The sequence below is a fragment of the Gadus morhua genome, chromosome 14, assembly GCF_902167405.1.
Source record: "Gadus morhua chromosome 14, gadMor3.0, whole genome shotgun sequence".
Lineage (NCBI taxonomy): Eukaryota > Metazoa > Chordata > Actinopteri > Gadiformes > Gadidae > Gadus > Gadus morhua.
The window spans coordinates 16528154-16549287 of record NC_044061.1 but is presented as its reverse complement, the minus strand read 5'-3'; the positions used below and the strand labels follow the sequence as shown (position 1 = coordinate 16549287).

The following is a 21134-nucleotide window of genomic DNA, read 5'->3' as shown; positions in this document are numbered from 1 at the left end:
AACCTTGGACGTCCTCTGCCTTTACACTTCCTCAGGAGAGCCTCAAAGGCTGCAAATGTAAGCCTTTCACAAACCGCCCCCTCACGAGCTCTAGCTCTATAGAGCTCGTAAGTCCGCCCCTCCCGGGAGACCCCCAAGGGACCTCTGGGCTAGGGAAATTCGAATGGGTTTCAATGGAGAGAAAGTCCACAAACAAACAACATATGTGTAATCCAGGGGATATAAAGACTGGGACCAGAAAATAATAACTTTCTCTCCTTTAAAACCCATTCATATTTTACGATCTCAAAGGTCCCATTGCGGTCTACCAGAAGGGGCGAACTTACGAGCTCTACAGAGCACTTTGGTTCCGCAAGTGAAAATGCCATTAGTTCTCTCCATAGAGGTTTTGATTCAAATACATTATGTTGTAACCATCCAAAGTATACTTACCAGGCACCGTTATATTATGAAAATATGGTATATGCTCCTGTAGAAGCCACAAGTTAAGTTTCTTTTATTTTTGGGCTTTTTCATAACCTTTTCATTATTATATTGTTTATATTGTTAATACCTGTTGGGTCATATATTCTGTGTGTGTGTGTGTGTGTGTGTGTGTGTGTGTGTGTGTGTGTGTGTGTGTGTGTGTGTGTGTGTGTGTGTGTGTGTGTGTGTGCGCGCGTGTGCGTGCGTGCGTGCGTGCGTGCGTGTGTGTGTGTGCGCGCGCGCGTATAGTGTTTCATATAGTGTTGTCATCGACATGGTACGATCCTAAATTCCTGACTGCAATCACCTCGTAATAACGTTACTCGTTTTTAATGCATGTGAATTCAGTCTCTTATTCGAGTTACGCATTCATATTTTATTTTCATCTTGTATTCTATATCAACATATTTCTCAACATGTAGAGCTCATTTCCTCTACAGCTCTTACAACGACTTTCGCGGGTGCAATAAACGTTTCCACGGTAACAGCGAGCTCCACCAATCAAAGACATCGTGTTACATAGGATTGTGGGTAGTGTAGTGGTTTCAAATGACATCGGGAATAAAAAGAGTTTTTCTAAAAACTAGATGTTTACGTCTTTAAGCTTCTACGGGAGCATATATCATCGTTTCACATAAGAACGGCGCCTGGTAAGCATACTTTGGATGGTAACGACATTAGGGCTTTTAATCAAAACGTCAATGGAGAACATGAATGGGATATTTACTTCCGGAACCACACACGCCCTATGGCATTGGCTCAGAGCGCTGTCAGTGGCGACTTGATTTGCTGATTTACCATGGGCCTTCCCCCCTGACTGGTTATTGGTCCCCCCATGTCCCAGCTCAATCGAAAACGGATCTAAAAGGGTGTTAAGTCCTTTTATTTAGACCTCATCCAAAAAGTTAGGTGGCCCATAGTTTTAATGAAAACGGTTGCTCGAAGGGGAGAAAGGACCACTCGTCAAATTGTCCTTTAACATATAACCCATTGATTTAGAACATGTAACCCGATCAAAAAAACGCCCTGGATGTTCCCCTTTGCCTGACCGAGTAGCTTCCATAATGTACCATAACAACATGCAAGTCGTTCTTTCGGCTAAGCCCCCCTAATGTAAAATCTCAGAACTACTTAGCCACTAATTATATATCTCTTCGCTTTGGATTTCTATGTTTTAATAGCAAATGTTAGCAAAAACATAGAAAAAGAAACATGAATTCGACTCTTAATCATGTTTGTGTAATATTTGTAAATGTTGTATAGTGTGTGTCAAAAGGTTAAGATTAGTGTTTTAGCTTTACAGTAAAACATAATGTTGCATGGTTGTCGATTAATGATGTATGTCGATTGATCAAAAACAATTGGAAATTAACAAAGTCAATTCATATAAATTATATATTCTTAATTTTTTTTCATCTTTCCAACTTTGGTATGTAGGTACCATCCATAATTAAATCTACTTCAATTTGAGCATTATTTAACTAACCTTTGAACCCAATCTGTAATCATCTAGTAACCAATGAGAAGCTTGCATTTTTCTCAGCTGTAACCAATGAGTAGTGGACGAGCGGTATTTGAATGGTTGCAGGGTAAGCAGTGTTTATCAGCGTTTCCAACAGCTTATGGTGAATTTTTAAAACAGTTTGTTTGAAGTATTCCAGTAACGTTACCTTTCCTCGAGGTATTTTAATACGAATCTTGCACTCAGCCATGTCGTCGATCCAAGTTAGAGCTGGCGTAAGTAAAGAACATACTGCTTAGATATGCAACATTACATCAGCGATACTAACGTTAACTCATGACTGCTTGCTAAAGATGCTATCTGCTAGCATGTGACCGGTCTTGCTGTGTTGTCTTAACTCCGCTAGTTTTACTCATTTGTTATGCAGGGGTGAACTCTAATTAAGTAAATACTTTTTATTTTCAGCTCACCACTGGCCCAGAGAACGCATTAAAAATGGGTAAATCAACTTTTGGTGGCCCAAGGAGAGCAGCTCTCGGAGAGCTTACAAACGCCCCCGGTGTAGTTCTAAACACAAAGGTAACATATCTATCTATACGTCTATCTATACATGCATCTGCATCCATACATCTATCTATACTAGACTGGCTTTGCCCAATGTGAGTAAAAATATAATAATGTCCAATCAGAAGACTCATGGCAAGGCTACCACAAAACCAACCCTGAACCAGAAGGCAAAACTAAAGCTGGCTGCAGCACCGTTGCTGCCTCCAGTTCAAGGTCAAGAAGTCTTCCCCATGTGTGAAGAATCAACTGACGTCTCCATGAAAGAACAGGAACTCTGCCAGGCTTTTTCTGACGTTCTCCTGACTGTAGAAGATATTGATGAACAGGATGGGGACATGCCACAGTTGTGTGCTGAATATGTGAAGGACATATATTCCTATCTCATGGCTCTTGAGGTAAATTACACTTCCAGATGGATGTATTGCCATGTTTTTTCATCTGTTGGCTCTGTATTTATTCAAACTGGTTTCTCTTCTATAGCAAAAACAAAGTGTGCGACCGAGGTACTTGCAAGGCTATGAAATCAATGAAAGAATGAGGGCCCTGCTGATCGACTGGCTGATCCAGGTTCACTCTAGGTTCCAGCTACTGCAAGAGACTCTGTATCTCACGGTTGCCATTCTGGATCGTTTTCTACAGGTGAGTATAGTGGAAGTGTCACTGCTTTGGTTGTCCTTGGTTAACTTGATTCTTATACTTTCGTCTGCACTTGCAGGTTCAGCCTGTGTCTCGCAGGAAGCTCCAGCTTGCAGGTGTGACGGCTATGTTGGTGGCTTCAAAGTATGAGGAGATGTACTGTCCAGAGGTAGCAGACTTTGCATACATCACTGACAACGCTTTCACCAAGCCCCAGATACTGCAAATGGAGCAGCTTATTCTCAGGTGCCTCAATTTTGACCTTGGACGCCCTCTGCCTTTACACTTCCTCAGGAGAGCCTCAAAGGCTGCAAATGTAAGTTGGGGTTTGAAGCTGGGCATGTTTCAATATCTGGTAGACCAAATGGTGTGTAATTTACCTAATGCGGCTGACGCTTTACTATTTTCAGTCCAATGTGGAAAAGCATACCCTTGCCAAGTACCTTATGGAGCTGACGCTGGTGGATTATGACATGGTGCACTACCGGCCCTCTGAGATCGCTGCTGCGTCCCTGTGCTTCTCGCAACTCCTGCTGGAGGATCTTCCATGGGTGAGCTCAATGTTGCGTTATAGTTTAAAGTACTCCAGTCGTCTCATTCTAGAGTACTAAATCGTCTCTCCTACAGTCGCCCACACAGCACCACTACGCTACCTACGACGAGAGCCACCTGAAGCCAATTATGCAGCACATGGCCAAGAATGTAGTGACTGTCAATGAGGGCAAAACCAAGTTTCAGGTTTGTTAATATTCAGGCAGTTGGGTGAAACTGCAAGAAGTGTCCTATTTGTAATAATTAATTGATATAGTGCTTAGCAATGGCTCCTATCCACTAATGGTGTCTTAATTGTTTTCACTCATCATCTCAGGCTGTCAAGACCAAGTACTCCAGCAGCAAACTAATGAAGATCAGCCTGATTCCTCAGCTCAAGTCAGATGTTGTTACAAGCATGGCAGCACCCCTGATTAACAATCACTGACATATTTTTATTTTATTTTTTTATGTACATATTATTTGCATTTATTTTTAGAATTATTTGGGAGAAACTGAATTGGCTTTTTAATGACTATTTGTAAAATTGGGTTCTTCTCACTTGCTGTTGATTTTTACTTGTTCATTTTGGAAATAAAACCATATTGCTGAAGTTTGACGTGGGCTCATTTTATAAATAATAAAGGGTGATGTTCTGGGGCCTCATTACAGAAGCGGTCCCTAACCTGTTGGCCATCTCCTATCTTAAGTAAGGTAATCCTAACTATTCTGTCAATCAGACTTTTCGATCGGAAATCGTCAGGTTATGTCTGTTTCTTCACTCATATGCATGAGATTGAACGAGTTACTTTTAACGTTAACAGACTTAAAGGATCTTTGTTAACGGCAAGCTAGTACTATCATGGTGGGTATTGGTACAGACTACGAGTAGTAAAGCATTTCTTCCAAAATTAAATATCTGCAGGTGTTATTAAAATATGGTTAGGATAATTTAACAAATTATTATGCGGTCTCGGTAGCCATCACGTTTCTGTTGTGATGTTCCTCTTCATTCTCATACAGACCTAGCAGTGCTGCTAGTTTTTTTGACAGTTATTTTGAGTTTATGACGGTGTATGGCCACCTAAGTTTGGGATCCTAACTTTAGAAATTCCTAACTTAGGATAGTTCTGTGATGGCTAAGTTATGATAGGATTTCTTAAGTTAGGAAATCTTCTGTAATACCGTACCCCCTAAATGCCTTCCTATCAAGATGGGATAGGATTTCAGAGTTCGGAAGTTTCTGTAATGAGGCCCCTGATCAAGTCTGCTATTGTTGGCACCTGCTAGGAACAATGGTAATCCCCAAACACAAGCCAACTTTAATAGCTAGGTAAATCAACTTGGAGGTGGCAAATTGACTTGGTTGACACCAACCCTCTGTTCTTGATTACAAATTGCAATAAATATTTCCTTGTTCCAGACAGCATGAATTAACTGGGACAGAGGGGTTCATCGTTCACTGTTTATTTCTGATGCATCATGCTGACGGGTTTTCTTTGAAGTGATCATTGGAGCCTTGCTCTCCTGGAGAAGTGTGGAAAAGGGAGAACTGCTCAGTTGGTCTTAGTTGAAGCGGACTCTACGCATGGATCCAATGGTGCTGTTCTGGCTACCCCAGTCAGAGGAGTTGTTGAAGTCACGTTTCTCGAGGATGTAGTGGGGACCTCTGTAATTGGGCTCCTGGTAAACTACCCAACTGTGGAAAGATGAGACAAGAATGAACTGTCACATTATTCAAAGGGCTCTCCATCTGCCAATGGGTCTGGTAGAATAACGGATCCTCTTAATGAAAAAGCCTTGACTTACGCTCCACCAAGGACCCGGATGGAGGCGGCTCTGTTCAGGCTGTGACGGGTCATCAGGTTGGGGATGTCATCCTGGACATCTGTTTTCTTACCAGAGAAGCCAGCCTTCTCAAACAGTTGGGCCCTGGGAGGGTTGTTGTCCTGTGGCCAGAGTGTATTTTCAATTAAACCAACGGTGGATTAGCTCTTTGCAGCACATAACTTTGCTTTTTGATTTCAGGCAGTTTTTGGAAATCCTATTTTTCCATGTCTCTTACCTGCTTGATCCCCCGGACGGATGAGATGTGGTCCACCTGAGCACACCACTTGTCATGACAGTTGTACTCGCCCCTCTCAGACATGTCCCACAGATACTGGCGTCCACGGAAGTTATCATGTTCATAGCCTATCCATCTACAAAGGGCCAACATCCTCATCAACGTTTATTTTACCATGCAAGTTTATTAAGAACAAACATGTTACATTGTAACATAACATTACACATACAGTAGATTTAAGTTTTCAATGTTGAAATGCCTTTCATGTTATATGATTTTTTCATTTTATTTCCATCATGGAACTTAGGCTAATCAGTTCTCCAATTTTGTCGCTAGACAGCGCGCTATATGGATTTTTCAATGGATTTTTATCAAAGAAGGATACGCTTCAGAAACATCTCTTAGGAATCAATAATTTTCAAATACTTGTATTGCATTGACCATATTGCATGCTTACGCTCCACTCTCCACCTGCACGGAGTTGCATCTCTCGGGGAAGTTCTTATCACTAAGTTTTTGGCAGTCGGAACTCAGGTCCAGCCGTCTGCCGGCGAAGTTCCTCTGCTCAAAAAGGGTCACCTGTAATAGAAGGAAAATAGACATTTAATTTAAATGTCTTCTTTTTAGGTACTGGTACTTTTTAGGTACCAATACTATAATATAATTTTAACAGTAATATAACCAAGAAGACAAAAATTAACTGAAATTTGTCAGCACCTTTAGCATAATGTAAAGCCATTTGAAAATCTGCCTAATTTATATTAAACAAGTAATTTTACTTACCCTCCCACTGGACCCATAGAAGGCACGTTGGAGTACAGACCCCAGCTTGCTGCGAAGAAAGAGGCAGCTTGAATGAATAATCACAGAAATAACAGCAAATTCAAAAGTAGGATTATGATGGTTGATGGTTAATGTATAAGTGTTTAGATGAATAAAAAGATGGATGCCGAAAAAAGCAATACATATATAGGCTACATAATGTTGACCATAACACATTGCCTCTGAGAATATCCTTAGTTACGATATATACACTAACATAATATGTAAAAGTCTACTAATATGGACTCCAAGTGTTAGTTCTACGATTTCTAATGGTTTTTTTTAAAGCTATAAAACTGCTCTGGTGTGATAATCACGTCATCACTTGAAAAGGGGAACGGTGCTCAGGACACAGGGCTCTGTTTGGGCCAAGGCACTGTCAACCTACCTAGTTTGTTGGGCTAATCCTGTGACTTTAGTGAAGATGTTCATGTCAGCTCTGTGAAGCCAGAAAAAAGGCCCTTAAATACAGCAAATTCATGTCACGCAACAGGGGACTAGAAAGCTCACAGGGGTTCTGTGGTGCTCACCGGGGGGCCTTGGAGCCATTGATATGCTAAACACACAGGGCTAAATGCTCATGTTGTCTTCTCTCTGCAGTTCTGCCCAGTGTATTCATATACATACAAATGAACCTCTCGCACATGCAAAGTCGCAGTGAAAAACACAGAGGCACACATGGCACAAAGGAAGACTAAATATGTCTGTTGACTCAATATCCATACAAGTATACTTGCACATGCCTACACGCTACACACACACCTACACACACGAACACACATACAGAGACAAATTCAAACATGAATGCAAGCCCAGACACATTAAGCTTTTAAAAATGAAGCAAAATATATCTGCTGACCAAACATGAAAGAAATGTACATGGTTTATAGTTCTACCCCATGCACGCACACAGACACACACGAACACACACACGCATACACACACACACACACACACACACACACACACACACACACACACACACACACACACACAATTGTAGCAAAGAGAGTGCAGTGCCAACAGTTTAAACTTCATCAATTCAGCATTTTGTTGCTGTGTTTTTAGAACAATGCCTTACCCATCCTGATAATAGACGTATTCATGTTTGTGCATGGCCAGCTCTGGTGGACCAAAGTTAGTGAGTAGACCTCTGTTTCTATGAGATGCTGGAAACAACATTTCACCTAACACCTATGTGTATATAAAGGTATACAATTATGTTTATAAAACGTATTTTATAAGTTATATTTTTGAGATCATGGGTTATATACTTGGGTTAGATATATAATTATCAAGAGAATAAATATAGTTTAGGCATATATATATATATATATATATATACTCTACCCACCCATCTTACACACATGCTTTATTTTTGTGATGGTTTCTTCCTTGCATGAAAGTCCAATGCATATTTGTGTGTCACCTAGGTTACTTCTTCGTCCCGTCCCACATGAGTCGATGAGTTTTCAAGAATGTTATTTATTATTAATAATAATAACACTAATAATAATAATGTAATTATCATAACTTGTTCATATATAGACATGGCTCACTATTACCTTTGCTCTCAGTGTCAACAATCCAAAGGATCTGTTTGCTCCAGCAAATTACATTCACACTTCACTGACCTCCAATGGCTGGGACCTATTGGGCAGAGGAGGGGGGTCATGCTTTGGATGTACATGGACCACTGAATGGCAGTAAACCTAGTGCCTGCTCCATTGTGTACTGCTTTTGTTGACTTGGCCGTAAACCAACTGATGACATTTCTGAGAAGCGACTAGATCCAGAAGCTTTGGGATGTTTCTTGCATTTGGGAGCTGTTTCTAGCAGGGACGAATGCAGGACAGGCTGCAGGTATACATCTACATGTGTTGGGGAGGGAGACTTTCTGGCTGAGACAGAGACCGGACTAGAGGACAGTTTGATTGCAGAGGGAAACAACATTTGGCAGGAGGACTTGGAAAAAAAACTTTACCTTTCTTTGAAGGAAAACCTAATTTTCTTGGTATATTCTTGAAATATACATTCAATTGATATGTCGCTCATACTGACAGTCCTGGACAAACTGTCTTATTTTCTGTCTCTTATCGCATTTTGTATCAGTGTGTCTTACAGTTGGTTGAAATGAAAGCAGCTGCATTTAGCTATGCATAAGGAGTGAGAAGGGGACAGTTTAGTTTAAATGGATGATAGCAAAGATTTTACAATATATAGGATTTGTATGAAGATGAACTTTCAAAAGACCTATGGACACTTAAAAACTGTAAGTTTTTCGTGCTTAATTCAAACTCAACCTAAATCTAGGGTGAATAATTCCCAGGTATTACGTTTTTCTGGCATTTGGCAACCATTCATCTTCATTTGTTTTAGTTATAAAATGCAAAAACGATTTATTGAAGTCTAGTTATGGTTATTTTTTTAGGTGTAACCCAACTGCCTGCCAAACATCACCATGCTGCCACAGAGCATGCTGAGGACGTGTCATTTGCTTGTGTTGATGCTGTGTGTGTCAGCCATCGAAGACTTTGACTGGACAAAGAACGACCATGGATCTTTTTACTATGGTGTCTTCCCAACCGGTAAGTATGCTAACGTAGGAGGAGACGTAGGAGTAAAATTTTTATAAATCACGCGTGCTTTAGTAAGTGGCACGTATGCTTTAAGTAAATCTCACGCATGCTTTACTTCAGCGCGTAGGGACTCAGCGCCATGTATGGAAGCGTAATGCATTCACTGAAAATTAATTCTGCTTTTTCTGATTAACGAGATAGCTCAAAATCCCAAGATAAGCTGCATATAGGGATGAGCGAAAAGGAGGGGTGGGGGTGGGAGATGGATCACCATGGTTACGCCCCACGCCAACTCATGATAATTAAATATTATGCTGTGATCCATTTGTATGGTACACCGATACGCCCGACCTGTTCTAGCGAGAACCTGACGTAATTTCATGGGTTGCAGCACTTATAGCATTCCCGTTTGTCCTTGGCTAGTCATTGTTATTCTTAGCTATATTGGCCTCTATAGCAAACCAGCTCAAAAACAAACAACACAACTTTACATTGTATGCACCCACAGCCAGACCGTGCAATGCATAAAGTGGTTACCGGAATAAAGTAGTAATGTAATCAAGTGTGTTAGAGCATTTAAAATCAACATTAAAATTACCACCGTGGTGCAAATGCAAAGAACATAAATCTCTTGATGGGCACAGCCATTTTGGTTTTTATTTTGGCACACTTGCGTTGTCGCCCAAGTTTTGTCGCGCGACAAATCGTGCTATCCATTTGTATGGCACACCGGTACGTCAAACTGCTCTAGACGTAATTTCCTGGCCTGCAGCACTTATAGCGTTCCCGTTTGTCATTGGCTAGTCATTGTTATTGTTAGCTATATTAGCCTCTTTATTAAACCAGGGGTTGGTTTCCCAAAAGCATATTTTCTATCTTCCTTAGCAACCTACCTCTTTGGGATCCAACAGTTAATTGTTCCCCAAAACCATTTCACCTACATATTTAGCTCATAGTTTGGAGTAAGTTATTAAACCCCATAGCACTAGCAAAGTAAGGCTTCCTGACTGTTTCCCAACAACATATTCTTGCTGAGTCCTTATTACCCACATGGTAAATAGCCCTAGAGATATTTACAACAGCTCTAGGGCTGTTGTAGGTGGGTATTAGGCCACATACTTCCTGGATATTCATGGTCATATGATCGATTTCAGTCTTCTTTGTCTTTTTTTACACAATTCGACTTCCGAGTTAGTGCAGTAGCACCTCAAAATGTAAGGGTGTGGAACAACACTGGATATTTAATCGCTCACAAATATTTTCTTTAACAACCCTGTTACTTTTATATATGTGATAAGATTCTGGGCAGTGGGTTTTAGAGAAATGAATTCAGTGATAGCTAGTGATGGGTCATTCGCGACCGAATCAGTTCGAATGAACGAATCTTTAAAAAGAACGAACCAAACTGATTCTCTCTCGTTCGTCTCGTTCATTCTCAGACTCGACTTCTCCCAGACCCACAAGTCTCTGACTCGCTGACTCGCTGTTCGTTCACTGACTGAGTGGTGAAGAGGGAAGAGGCTTAGTGAACGAGCGTACGATAATACGATTCGTTCAATATCATAGGAATGGTAAATGCATGCTGTCTTTGTACTTTCTGTGTCATGCGAGATTAATCAAATATTTGAATGTCTCGTCAATCTGTCTCGTTCTTTCATGGTTCGTTCTCCACCCGGGACCCCCACTATCATTGCTAAATCAAGTCTATTATCTTGCTGAAATGTTAAGCATCCAATAATCCACCACCACACCCCACATCCCGCTGCATTTGGTTAAAGTTGTAATGTTGTGTTGATTGATGACCGACTTCCCCGATCGTTTGAGAATGAGAACGATGGAGGAGCTGAGTCTGACTGAGAACCGTGCATTCCATGATTTGATTCACCGCTACCGGAAACTCGACTGAACGAACGAACGAACGAACGATTCTGAAAGACTCTTCTTGGCGACCGAAGCAAACTGAATCAAGGCAAATAATCATTGCATCATCAATCCACCTACAATTTAAAATAAAATAAGAAGAAACATACATTCCACTGCAGCGACAACACAAGATGCTGCCCCCCTGTCAAAATGAATAGGCTATCAAAATATTTTAAGGAGGGAAAAAAACTGCCTAGGTACTGCTAAGAGATTGACAGACTTCAAACATCAAAAATCTATCATTAGAACTGAGGTGACCATGCGCATCTGGCAGGGTTCGAACCGGTGGCAAATAAAACAAAAATGTTTGAATTATCTTTTTTCCATAAACATATCAACCGAATGTTTTAAGAAACGCACCCCAGCTCGAAAACAAACAACACAACTTTTCATTGTATTGGACACAAAGCAAGACATGCAATGCATAAATTGTTGATCGGAATGAAGTAGCAATGTAATCAAGTGTGTAAGAGCATTTAAAATCGATATTAAAATGAACAACGTGGTACAAATACAAAGAAAATAAATCTCTTTACGGGCGCAGCCATTTTTGTTGTCGAGTCGTACAGTCGGCCTCCTGAACAGCGAGTGGAACAGACCAAAAGGGGGTGTTCAACCCTGAAATACCGCAAGAAAGCTGGGAGATTTACAATTTAGGTCTAGGACGTACCGGCGTACCATACGAATGGATAGCACCATTACTTACTAAAGTGGCGCTTGCGCATTATAAAGAAATAACTTCCATGTCACCTTCCGGCCTCCATCATAGCATCACTCTTACATTCTTTGAAGCTGTAGCAGAGGGCTATGTTTATTGCTTATAGCTGTCCTCTTTGCATTTGTGTCCCCCCCTCCTTCAGGCTTTTCCTGGGGAGCTGGTGGTTCTGCATATCAGACAGAAGGTGCTTGGAACGTTGACGGCAAAGGCATGAGCATCTGGGATGCATTTGCCCACAAAAAGGGCAAGATCTTCCTGAATGACACTGGAGACTTCTCATGTGAAGGCTACCACAAAGTTAAGGTGATGCATTCAACGAAAACAATGGAAAACATGAGTTATCTGTGCAGAACAGCTAAACATGGAATGGATCAAAGAAATGGCCTTGGTTATGAAACATGTCTTGTTGTTTAACAACTGCTTTGCTGTACCTTAAAGGATGACATCTCCTTGATGAAGGACATGAATCTTAAACACTATCGTTTCTCCATATCCTGGCCAAGGATTCTGCCCACTGGAATAAAAAGTAACCTCCGCTCTTACACAGCCTTCTCATAGTAAACCATCCAAATCTTTGCAGATGACTGTGTATTCTTAATGCTGAATCCTCCTGATTGATTCGGATACACATATCTTTCAGATGAGAACATCAATGAGAAAGGAATTAGGTATTACGATGACCTGATAAATAAGCTTCTGGAGAATAAAATTACACCCATTGTTACACTATATCACTGGGACTTGCCACAGGTAAGCATTCATCCTGGAAATATTAATGCAGGCTTTTCATTACTTTTGTGCTGGCCTGAAATTGGCCTGTAATGGCCTGAATTTGGATGGTTGAGAACAGAAATCTTACTGCTTGAATTTTACAGATCTTGGAGGAAAAATACAGAGGATGGCAGAACGCCAGCATGGTGAACTTGTTCAATGACTTCGCCAATTTATGCTTTGAGAGATTTGGAAACCGAGTCAGGCACTGGATCACATTCAACAATCCATGGGTGAGTCAAGACAATTGTATTTGTTTCGCCCTTACAGTTTAAAAGGGTTTCGCAGGCCACCTTTTATGACCCTCTCTCAACCTAAGCCCCCGAAAAAGGGCAAGGAAATAGTGATCCCTCCTTGGCGGGATGGATTGGAGTGAAATGCATGTCATAGTGGACCTTTACTATGGTAGCATAACAAGAAAAAACGTTTATGCAACACTAAATCAACCTGGTTGATCTATCTATAATGAGAAGCTGAAGCCGTAAATTAAAGTCACAAGTCACTTAAAGCTAAAATCACAATAAAAAAAGGGCATAAAGCATAACATAGACATAAACAGCCTTTCTGTAGCTCACTGCATTTTGTTTCTTCAGTCGATTGCAGTGGAAGGATATGAAACAGGGGAACACGCACCAGGACTGAAGCTGAGGGGAGTGGGTGCTTACAAGGCTGCCCATCACATAATAAAGGTTATTGTATTATATATATATATGTTATAAATAAATAAATATATATATATATATATATATATATATATATATATATATATATATATATATATATATATATATATATATATATATATATATATATACTGTATGTATAACTCATTTAATGCAATGGAAGGGCTGCTTCTTTTAAAACCAAATTATAGTCATATAGTCAATGCAAGAAGACCAATATCTCTCCCTCTATCTGCAACAGGCACATGCAAAAGTTTGGCACACCTACGACACTCAATGGCGAAACAAGCAAAAAGGTGATGGAAGAGCTAATGCGCCATATAACTTCCCCCAATGCCAGTGGCGTTGCAGTGTGTGAACTATATGTGCTGTTGGTCTCTGCAGGTCTGGTTGGGATCTCTTTGTCGGGCGACTGGGGGGAACCCGTTGACATCAGCAACCAGAGGGACATTGAAGCCGCAGAACGATATGTCCAGTTCTACATGGGATGGTTTGCTACACCCCTCTTCAATGGAGACTATCCTCAGGTTATGAAAGATTACATTGGTAAGAGAGAGGCTCAGCTTTGGGGGCAACAGGCAACTAAATTTGACAGGATTTTTTGGACCCCAGAATAGAGTCTGTACCAATAAACAGATAGTAGAAGAAAGATATGTTGTGCTGTTGGTAAAATAATATGTTGTTTATTCATCTTCTTAAGATCACAGGATTGAGGCATGTCATGTTCTACTCATGGGGACTGTTTTATGTACATAATTGTCTTTATAGTTTAAATACATTCTACCTTCAACCCCACCACTTGTCGAATAGAAATATATCAAAACCATTTTTATCCTATATTTTATTTAAACATATGTTCCACTTCCATCTACTAGGTAGGAAAAGTGCCCAGCAGGGCTTGGGAGCATCACGGTTACCCGTCTTCACGGCCCAGGAGAAGAGCTACATTAGGGGCACCTGTGACTTCTTAGGCATTGGCCATTTCACCACACGCTACATCACACAGAAGAACTACCCCTCCGGTCGTGGTAACAGTTACTTCACAGATCGGGACCTGGCCGAGCTGGTGGACCCACGCTGGCCCGACCCAGGTTCTGAATGGCTCTATTCAGTGCCGTGGGGTTTTCGCCGCCTTCTGAATTTTGTCAAGGTAAATTAAATATAGGAATGAATTTAGTTAAAGTAAAGTGTGGCCCCTTTTTTGCTTGTCCTGGAGTACCTATCCCTGGAGGGGTAAACTAGTTATCTATGTAAAACTTAGGTGAAGGAAAGAAACCTGGTTTCAGATCCTGTCCGGAGAAACAGGCTAGCTAGTCACCACAGACTTTCTGCTACCGATAGCCAGGCTAAATGCTATTCTATTATGCATCGAATAAATATTCCATTGTGTTTGATACATCGGTACACACTTCCCTTTCTGTTCGCAAACTTTTTTATTTTCACATTCCAGCCACGTCTGTATGTCATTATATGTGTAACCCCTCCTTGCAGAAACAATATGGCAACCCCATGATCTATGTGACAGAAAATGGGGTATCTGAGAAGATGATGTGCACGGATCTCTGCGATGACTGGAGAATGCAGTACTTTAAGGACTACATTAATGAAATGTTAAAAGGTATGAGCAGACCACGGTCTATACATTCATCACTTTAATGTTTCAGGGGGACGTAGTGTCTCATTTGGCACCATCATTTGGATATTTTTTTGCGTTCAATAAAAACTCATTCGATAATTTTCTCCTTCTTTGAACTGCAGCAATAAAGGATGGGGTGAACATCAAGGCGTATACTGCTTGGTCACTGCTTGACAAGTTTGAGTGGGATGAGGGCTACTCTGAGAGGTTTGGCCTCTACTACGTAGACTTCAGGGACAAAAATAAACCCCGTTATCCAAAAGCTTCGGTTCAGTACTACAAAAGCATCATCAGTTCTAATGGATTCCCCAATCAGAGAGAGGTAAAGTCACTGTATGGCTGCAGTCAGTCTAGGGTTAAACATATATTTTCTAAAACAAAGTTAATTGTGAACATAATATTTGATGTTCCAATTCATTCATTTTCACAGCTGGAGAGTTGGAAGGGGAAAGCAATTGAGACTTGCAGCTCTAGTAACCAGCTTCTTGCTGCAGGTAAGTCCAATACATCTCACTATAGTGAAGAGCTAGGAGGGGCCAAAACAAAGACAAATTGTTACTTTATCCAAAGTTTAACAGGGATTCTCTTTGTTTTGCCCCTCCAGCTAGAAGATTGTCCCAGGAAAATACGGAACTTGCAGGAAAGCTAAAGGCTTGGCCTGTTCATGATGAAGTTTAGGTACAAAGACCGGTTAATGTTTGAGTCAGTTTGCTGGTGTCCTGGGGGATGTGGAGGATTGTGTGTGTATTGAGGATGTGTCTGTTGTGTTTTTTCAGATCCCTTGATAAGCCACATGGGGATGGTGACAGAGATTGTGGTTCCGACCATGTGTACCCTCAGCATTCTCCTCAGTGCTGTCTTCCTCATGTTCCTGCTGCGCAGACGCCTCTGAAGAAACAACACACACACACCCGCACACCCGCACACACACACACACACACACACACACACACACACACACACACACACACACACACACACACACACACACACACACACACACACACACACACACTTATCTTGATTATGCTTGGTGTCTTGATCAAATACATGATACAGCAGACATCACAGCTTCATATTATTTTAAGGGCATTACTTTTTTTTAATTGTCAGACTTAACTTGATTAACACGGACAATACTGGTCTGTGCAATTCTTACGAACATGGGATCTGATGTGAAATGAGCATGCCATGTTCCAATAGATTTTTTTTTTTTTAATTGTCTTGTTTTTTCCCTCTTTTATATAATAACAGCAGGGAAATGCATATTGATTATGTAAAACGTAGAGAGAATGCATAAATAAAGACAACTGACAAAACTGCATCAATACGGGCTATTGTTATATTGTCAGATACGCCTTATTGAGTGTGTTTGAGGCCAGGTTTGATGATGTGTAGCGTATGCATCTAAAAACTATGCTGTAGCTACAAAATAAGATGGTATGAATACAACAAATGACGAATAAACAACAAACCACGATGTTTCATTAAGTAACAATACATACCCTACTGAAACCTAAGGTGTCTATCAGCAAATTATACGAACGTGTTTAATTAATTAGGTTATTTTTTAATTGTAGTCAAATATTGTATTGTTTGCCTTTATTTTGGAAAATTAGAGGTGGAACCGGAAGTACTGCGGCTTCTTTTAGCGGCAGTCTCTGAAAATTGCCGCGTCTGCTTGAGCTCCTCGCTTAATAAAGGTAAGGTGTTGCGACAATAGACTGAAATGATTTTAATGCCAACATTTTCTGCCCTCGCAGACGTTTACATAATGCTTCCGTTGCTCGATGAAAATCTAGAGCATTTGTTATATATATGACTCCTACATGACGCTATCGCTATTGAAACAACCCTTGTAAAGACAGTGGGTGCCTTACTGCTAAACTTGGTTAGCTTTTTCAACTTGACAACGAATTTGTAGAGTTCTAGTGCTCATATATCCTCAAGTACACAACAAACATAGGTTGAAGGACAATAACTGGCCGAACATGTTGCATGTTCTAGTCCTATTGAATATCAAGGTCTAACTCTAAATTTCACTTTGCAGTACAAAGTAATATCGTCTGTTCTAATATAGATATAAGTAATGACAAGAACGATTATATCAAAGAAATATTGTTGCCAAGCAATTTACCCTTACAAACGCCACAATGAGACAAATATATAAAAAAGGAAACTACCTTACAGGAATGTCTGATTCCATTGGAAGTGGCCGTTTTAACCTCCCTGACTATGACCAGTTCGAGGATGAGAGCTTTCCTCCTCTCCCACCACCCCTCTCCCCAGGCCTTGGAGGGGACGACCCGTTTGGTAATGGTGAGGGTAACCTCTCCATAACACTAACGTTATTGTCTGTACACTGAAACTACCTGCTAAAACTGTTTTCAACCAAAGGCAAAATGAATGATATAGTAAACCTTATGTGATTTTATAATGGTAACTGGTATCTCACACGTCTTTATTTTAAGATGTCTAACATCTACAAAGCAATTGTGATCACCCGAGTACTGAACGTTGTTGGGTTGGTGTGATTCAGGGGAGGAAGACGGAGACCTCTCCAAACTAGCAGATGTTCCCGCAGCTAAACGAAGGACGGTCAAAAGGCCACAGCCCAAACTGGATTCCCAGAGGTACTCCTATAAAGCAGTTGAGCTGAGCGGCCGTCAGTAGGCATTGTCGTAGAATTGTGATGCTGCTAGTGACGATTAGAATGCGGTTAGGTGTACTAGGTTCCAAAACGGATGAATCCAGAAACACTAAGCCGCAGCGGATGTTTGCAAAACTAATGTCAATAATAATTGTTATGAATTGAAAATGAGTCCTTGAAGATGATTTGTGACCAGCTTATTTGATCTTATTAGATATGCTCTTTTGTAATTTTTTAATTCTTTCAATTCCAGGCTCACTTCGGAGAGGGGACTACCAGCTCTACGGAACCTGTTTGGCAATGTCAGATTTAAAGGCAAAGGGCATGAGGTAGGCATTGCCAATAGGCCACGGTCAAACACCAGAAGTAGAGTTAGCGAGACATTGTCATAATTATCTTGTGTGTCATTTCTTCATGTCTCTCAAATTAGGCAGAAGATCTGCGTGTAGTCATGCAGAAGATGGAGAACTGGGCCCACAGATTGTATCCGAAACTGCAATTTGATGATTTCATGGACAAAGTGGAGAGGCTGGGAAGCAAGAAGGATGTTCAGGTGGGATTGTTGAGTCCTGCTTACTGTTCAAAAATATATTGGTTGATACTTCAATGCAACAAGAAAAAACATTTAGCTGTGTTTATGAATCTACGTCGGCTCTAATGTTAGAGCCTTCTTTTGTAAGGCCAACTTAACTGTACAGTCAATTGTTAAAAGATAAACACTACTTTCAGTCATTCATACTGTATAGATGCTGGTGGGAATCAGATATTCATTCAGCGTCATAATGCTTGATGGGGTATCCCTGCTTTGTAGAACAAACCAAATCTGTGCGCACAGATTTGTAATCCGAGGGAACCGTTTACAAATCCATGCGCACAGGGTGTACACATCATGGTATTTCTTTGTACTTTGTGACCCACTCTCTTTATGAATCATTGAATGAATCAATTTCCCCCCCGCCTCCCCACACCATAGACCTGCCTGAAGAGAATACGACTGGACATGCCTTTGGTTCATGAGGACTTCATTGGTAGGGATGGCGTTTTTCCTTTTTACCTTTTTTAGTTTTGTTTGAAGAGTTACAGTCAATAAGACCCATTTGAACTTGTTTCAGGGGAGACAGAGGTGACTCCGGTGCAGCATGTCTTTGAGGATCCAGAACCCTTTGGCAGCACTGGGAGATTCCCTCTGGGCTCCCAAGGCCCAGCCCACTCCACCCCAGCCCCCTCCACCCCAGCCCCCTCCACCCCAGCCCCCTCCACCCCAGCCCCCTCCACCCCAGCCCCCTCCACCCCAGCCCCCACCCTGACAGAGGAGCAGCAGAGGCGCATCGAGCTTAACAGACAGCTGGCCCTGGAGAGGAGGCTGGCCAGAAGACGGCCCCCCACAGGTGAGAATGAGAATTTGAATTGTGTCTAGGATTGATGTGTAGTGGGTCATTTTTGGGACAGGAAAAGGCTCAAGGAGACTTTAAGTCAGGCCGTCTTCAGCAGTACAAACTACATAAATCTTCTTGCTATCAGTCATCTCCAGGCCCAATGATCTTTGCCCTCCCGACTCAACTGGGGGTAGCAAAAGCCCGCCTTCAGCCCCCCCCCCCCACACCACACGACAATAAGATCTGACTTCATTTTCCGATCGCCCCCCTCCCCCTGAGTATGTCAGCTGACTCCTCATCCTGGGGTGGGCGCCTAGTGGGTAGGAGCCTTAATGCTGATATTTCTCCATTCTAGACCAACCAGACTCCCAGGCCGACTCCCAGGTGGCCGTCTCCGCCCAGGCAGACTCCTCCCAGGCCACCTCTGCCCAGGCAGCCTCCTCCCAGGCCACCTCTGCCCAGGCAGCCTCCTCCCAGGCCACCTCTGCCCAGGCAGCCTCCTCCCAGGCCACCTCTGCCCAGGCAGCCTCCTCCCAGGCCGGTGTACAGGCCTCTTCTGTACACCTACCCCCAGCTATTTCACCACCGACTGAACCCTGTCCACTGGTGCCTGGGTTTGAGGAAAGGAAGGACATGGAGGTGGGCCCCAGCACAGAACCCCCAATAGACGCCGAACTCGACCCAGCGTGAGGGAGTAGAGCCCCGCCAGCCCGGGAGTAAACTTGACAGCCATTCACTTGTCCCGTGCACGCTTACACAGTGCAGGTCTCCATTGTGTTCTTGGTTTATTTGAAAGCTTGTCTTCTGTTTTGGACATGCAAACCACACTCTACATTGTGTCCTAAAGTGGTCCTTAGTTAATACGTGCAGGAGTCACTAACTTATTCTCAAAGTTGGTTTTAATTGGATATTTATTCCAAAATATTATATTTTAATTAAAACTAAAGTGGACGCCTGTTGTAGGCTTTGTGACTTATTTAAGATTCTCTACACACATCACCTTTGTTACAGCTGCCGTACCTTGTTCACCATTTGTATTTTGTCATTGTTTCAGCACTGCATTAGCCTATTGGGGCTAATCCGTATTTGGTCATCACATCAAAAAAGGAGTGTTTGTTTTGCCTTGTATAGTGTGACAGAACATGCAACATTATGCTATTCCATTCCCAAGATGAAACCTTTTTATTCATTTCTATAAATGGGTGTAGTTAATAAACTCTGCATGATTAGGTAAACTAATCTTTAATGTTATTTAAAAATTGGATTTCTGACAAAATAAATGAAAACATTTGTACAAAAGGTAATCGAAAAATAGATTTACAATGTATACCGAATACCAATGTACTAGGCCCAATATCAATCCCTCCAGTCAAAATTTTCCCCGATACTAATCTCAAACACAATTGAAATAGCCAGAAACTTGGTAACTGACTCCTTTTTAAATTTAGGATAATAGGTAAAAATAGTAAACTATAGTAAAAGCTGTAGTTCAATAGCAAAGAAATGTATAGTGCTGATAAGCGACCACTTTCATACCAATTAATATACTCTGATATAAAAAGCAGAGTTTTTCAACTGTACAACCAAGTAAATATGACCTGGGTGAGTGTCTTCTATGCTGTTGAAGTGCATCCGGCCCCCCCACTGAGCCTCGGCCCACCTCCACAGGCCTGCGGGTCCATCAGAGCCAGCTCCCTCACCTCCTCAAGGAGGGAGTAGAGGTTGGGCCATTTGGTCTGGTAGAAGTCTCTCTCCTCCTCGGAGGGTCTGCTGCCCTGTGCTGCCTTCTCCTGGGCCTGCTTGGAGGCCTCCTCAGCCAGCCGCACCACCTCCTGCACCAGATGGGTCCGCCCCTGGGGCTGTGGCCCCGGGAGGTCCACGGGATCCGGCCTCTGGTGCGGCTGGCAGCTCAGCACCTCCAGGAGGAGGCTGTCTGAATGGCAGCGCGATGGCTGGACGGAGATGCGTACCTACACAAGAGGCAAGGGAATGAAACGCATCCTTGTTGCATCCAGGTAAAGCAGAAGAATAAATGGTTTTGGATGGTCAATGTCGAGTAGCATTTAGCACCAACGATCCAAAACCCAAGTGGAATCTAGATGGAATATATACAGCATACAGCTATATACAGCATGTATTTGCATGTTTATGTGAACCGACTTACAGTGATATGTTGGAACAAGTTGAAGGTTATGGTGCCGGTGCTGCAGACTGTGCTGATGCGGTCGGGGTATCTGTGGACTGAACCAC

At 41.9% G+C, this 21134-nt stretch overlaps 5 protein-coding genes across 11 annotated transcripts in view; 3 read left to right on the top strand and 2 right to left on the bottom strand.

Annotated features, from left to right (window-relative positions):
* Positions 1-2019: 2019 nt before the first annotated feature.
* LOC115558656 (G2/mitotic-specific cyclin-B2) lies at positions 2020-4274 on the top strand. 2 transcript variants are annotated; one of them, XM_030376969.1, is made up of 8 exons: positions 2020-2202; positions 2393-2506; positions 2620-2889; positions 2975-3133; positions 3210-3446; positions 3541-3681; positions 3758-3868; positions 3999-4274. In XM_030376969.1, exons 1-8 carry the CDS (start codon positions 2176-2178, stop codon positions 4107-4109), a joined length of 1170 nt encoding a protein of 389 aa, XP_030232829.1. In that variant the 5' UTR covers positions 2020-2175; the 3' UTR covers positions 4110-4274. The 2 variants fall into 2 exon arrangements, with proteins under 2 accessions (XP_030232829.1, XP_030232826.1); XM_030376966.1 differs by having other exon boundaries at positions 2021-2202; positions 2617-2889.
* Positions 4275-5112: 838 nt separating this feature from the next.
* On the bottom strand, positions 5113-7039 carry crybgx (crystallin beta gamma X). Its single transcript, XM_030376976.1, has 6 exons — positions 6937-7039; positions 6510-6558; positions 6184-6305; positions 5727-5862; positions 5471-5610; positions 5113-5360 (listed from the first exon to the last, which is right to left on the bottom strand). Exons 1-6 carry the CDS (start codon positions 6978-6980, stop codon positions 5228-5230), a joined length of 624 nt encoding a protein of 207 aa, XP_030232836.1. The 5' UTR covers positions 6981-7039; the 3' UTR covers positions 5113-5227.
* Positions 7040-8152: 1113 nt separating this feature from the next.
* lctla (lactase-like a) lies at positions 8153-16182 on the top strand. Of its 3 annotated transcripts, XM_030376964.1 has the most exons (15): positions 8153-8411; positions 8980-9136; positions 11911-12071; positions 12207-12294; positions 12409-12518; positions 12644-12772; positions 13133-13228; positions 13464-13518; positions 13607-13768; positions 14098-14372; positions 14714-14840; positions 14981-15180; positions 15289-15352; positions 15463-15536; positions 15635-15756. In XM_030376964.1, exons 2-14 carry the CDS (start codon positions 9010-9012, stop codon positions 15534-15536), a joined length of 1668 nt encoding a protein of 555 aa, XP_030232824.1. In that variant the 5' UTR covers positions 8153-8411; positions 8980-9009; the 3' UTR covers positions 15635-15756. The 3 variants fall into 3 exon arrangements, with proteins under 3 accessions (XP_030232824.1, XP_030232821.1, XP_030232823.1); XM_030376961.1 differs by lacking the exon at positions 15463-15536 and having other exon boundaries at positions 8154-8411; positions 15635-16182; XM_030376963.1 differs by lacking the exons at positions 8153-8411; positions 15463-15536 and adding an exon at positions 8422-8820 and having other exon boundaries at positions 15635-16182.
* Positions 16183-16362: 180 nt separating this feature from the next.
* On the top strand, positions 16363-19835 carry tipin (timeless interacting protein). 3 transcript variants are annotated; one of them, XM_030376972.1, is made up of 9 exons: positions 16363-16561; positions 17049-17177; positions 17398-17491; positions 17762-17837; positions 17939-18061; positions 18482-18536; positions 18621-18896; positions 19240-19361; positions 19422-19835. In XM_030376972.1, exons 2-9 carry the CDS (start codon positions 17051-17053, stop codon positions 19572-19574), a joined length of 1026 nt encoding a protein of 341 aa, XP_030232832.1. In that variant the 5' UTR covers positions 16363-16561; positions 17049-17050; the 3' UTR covers positions 19575-19835. The 3 variants fall into 3 exon arrangements, with proteins under 3 accessions (XP_030232832.1, XP_030232831.1, XP_030232830.1); XM_030376971.1 differs by having other exon boundaries at positions 17049-17171; positions 19240-19835; XM_030376970.1 differs by having other exon boundaries at positions 19240-19835.
* Positions 19836-20047: 212 nt separating this feature from the next.
* The window catches only part of dis3l (DIS3 like exosome 3'-5' exoribonuclease), an 11837-nt gene continuing 10750 nt past the window's right edge, over positions 20048-21134 (bottom strand). For both annotated transcript variants that reach the window (XM_030376957.1, XM_030376958.1), the window contains exons 17-18: positions 21049-21134; positions 20048-20854 (exon numbers count right to left, since the gene is read on the bottom strand). The exon at positions 21049-21134 is cut by the window's right edge and continues 86 nt beyond it. In XM_030376957.1, the coding sequence (XP_030232817.1) occupies positions 20498-20854; positions 21049-21134 (443 nt within the window). In that variant the 3' untranslated portion in view covers positions 20048-20497. The remainder of the gene's footprint in view (positions 20855-21048) is intronic.

Coding starts and splice junctions, on each gene's coding strand:
- LOC115558656 (XM_030376966.1), top strand. CDS start 2,176: ATGTCGTCGATCCAAGTTAGAGCTGGC. Junction 2,507..2,616: donor GTGTAGTTCTAAACACAAAG/GTAACATATCTA, acceptor ATGTCCAATCAG/AAGACTCATGGCAAGGCTAC. Junction 3,134..3,209: donor TTCTGGATCGTTTTCTACAG/GTGAGTATAGTG, acceptor CTGCACTTGCAG/GTTCAGCCTGTGTCTCGCAG.
- crybgx (XM_030376976.1), bottom strand. CDS start 6,980: ATGAACATCTTCACTAAAGTCACAGGATTAGCCCAACAAACTAG. Junction 5,611..5,726: donor CCGTCCGGGGGATCAAGCAG/GTAAGAGACATG, acceptor CTCTGGCCACAG/GACAACAACCCTCCCAGGGC. Junction 5,361..5,470: donor ATCCGGGTCCTTGGTGGAGC/GTAAGTCAAGGC, acceptor ATCTTTCCACAG/TTGGGTAGTTTACCAGGAGC.
- lctla (XM_030376961.1), top strand. CDS start 9,010: ATGCTGCCACAGAGCATGCTGAGGACGTGTCATTTGCTTGTGTTGATG. Junction 12,072..12,206: donor AAGGCTACCACAAAGTTAAG/GTGATGCATTCA, acceptor TGTACCTTAAAG/GATGACATCTCCTTGATGAA. Junction 12,295..12,408: donor TCTGCCCACTGGAATAAAAA/GTAACCTCCGCT, acceptor CATATCTTTCAG/ATGAGAACATCAATGAGAAA.
- tipin (XM_030376970.1), top strand. CDS start 17,051: ATGTCTGATTCCATTGGAAGTGGCCGTTTTAACCTCCCTGACTATGAC. Junction 17,178..17,397: donor GGACGACCCGTTTGGTAATG/GTGAGGGTAACC, acceptor GGTGTGATTCAG/GGGAGGAAGACGGAGACCTC. Junction 17,838..17,938: donor TTAAAGGCAAAGGGCATGAG/GTAGGCATTGCC, acceptor CTCTCAAATTAG/GCAGAAGATCTGCGTGTAGT.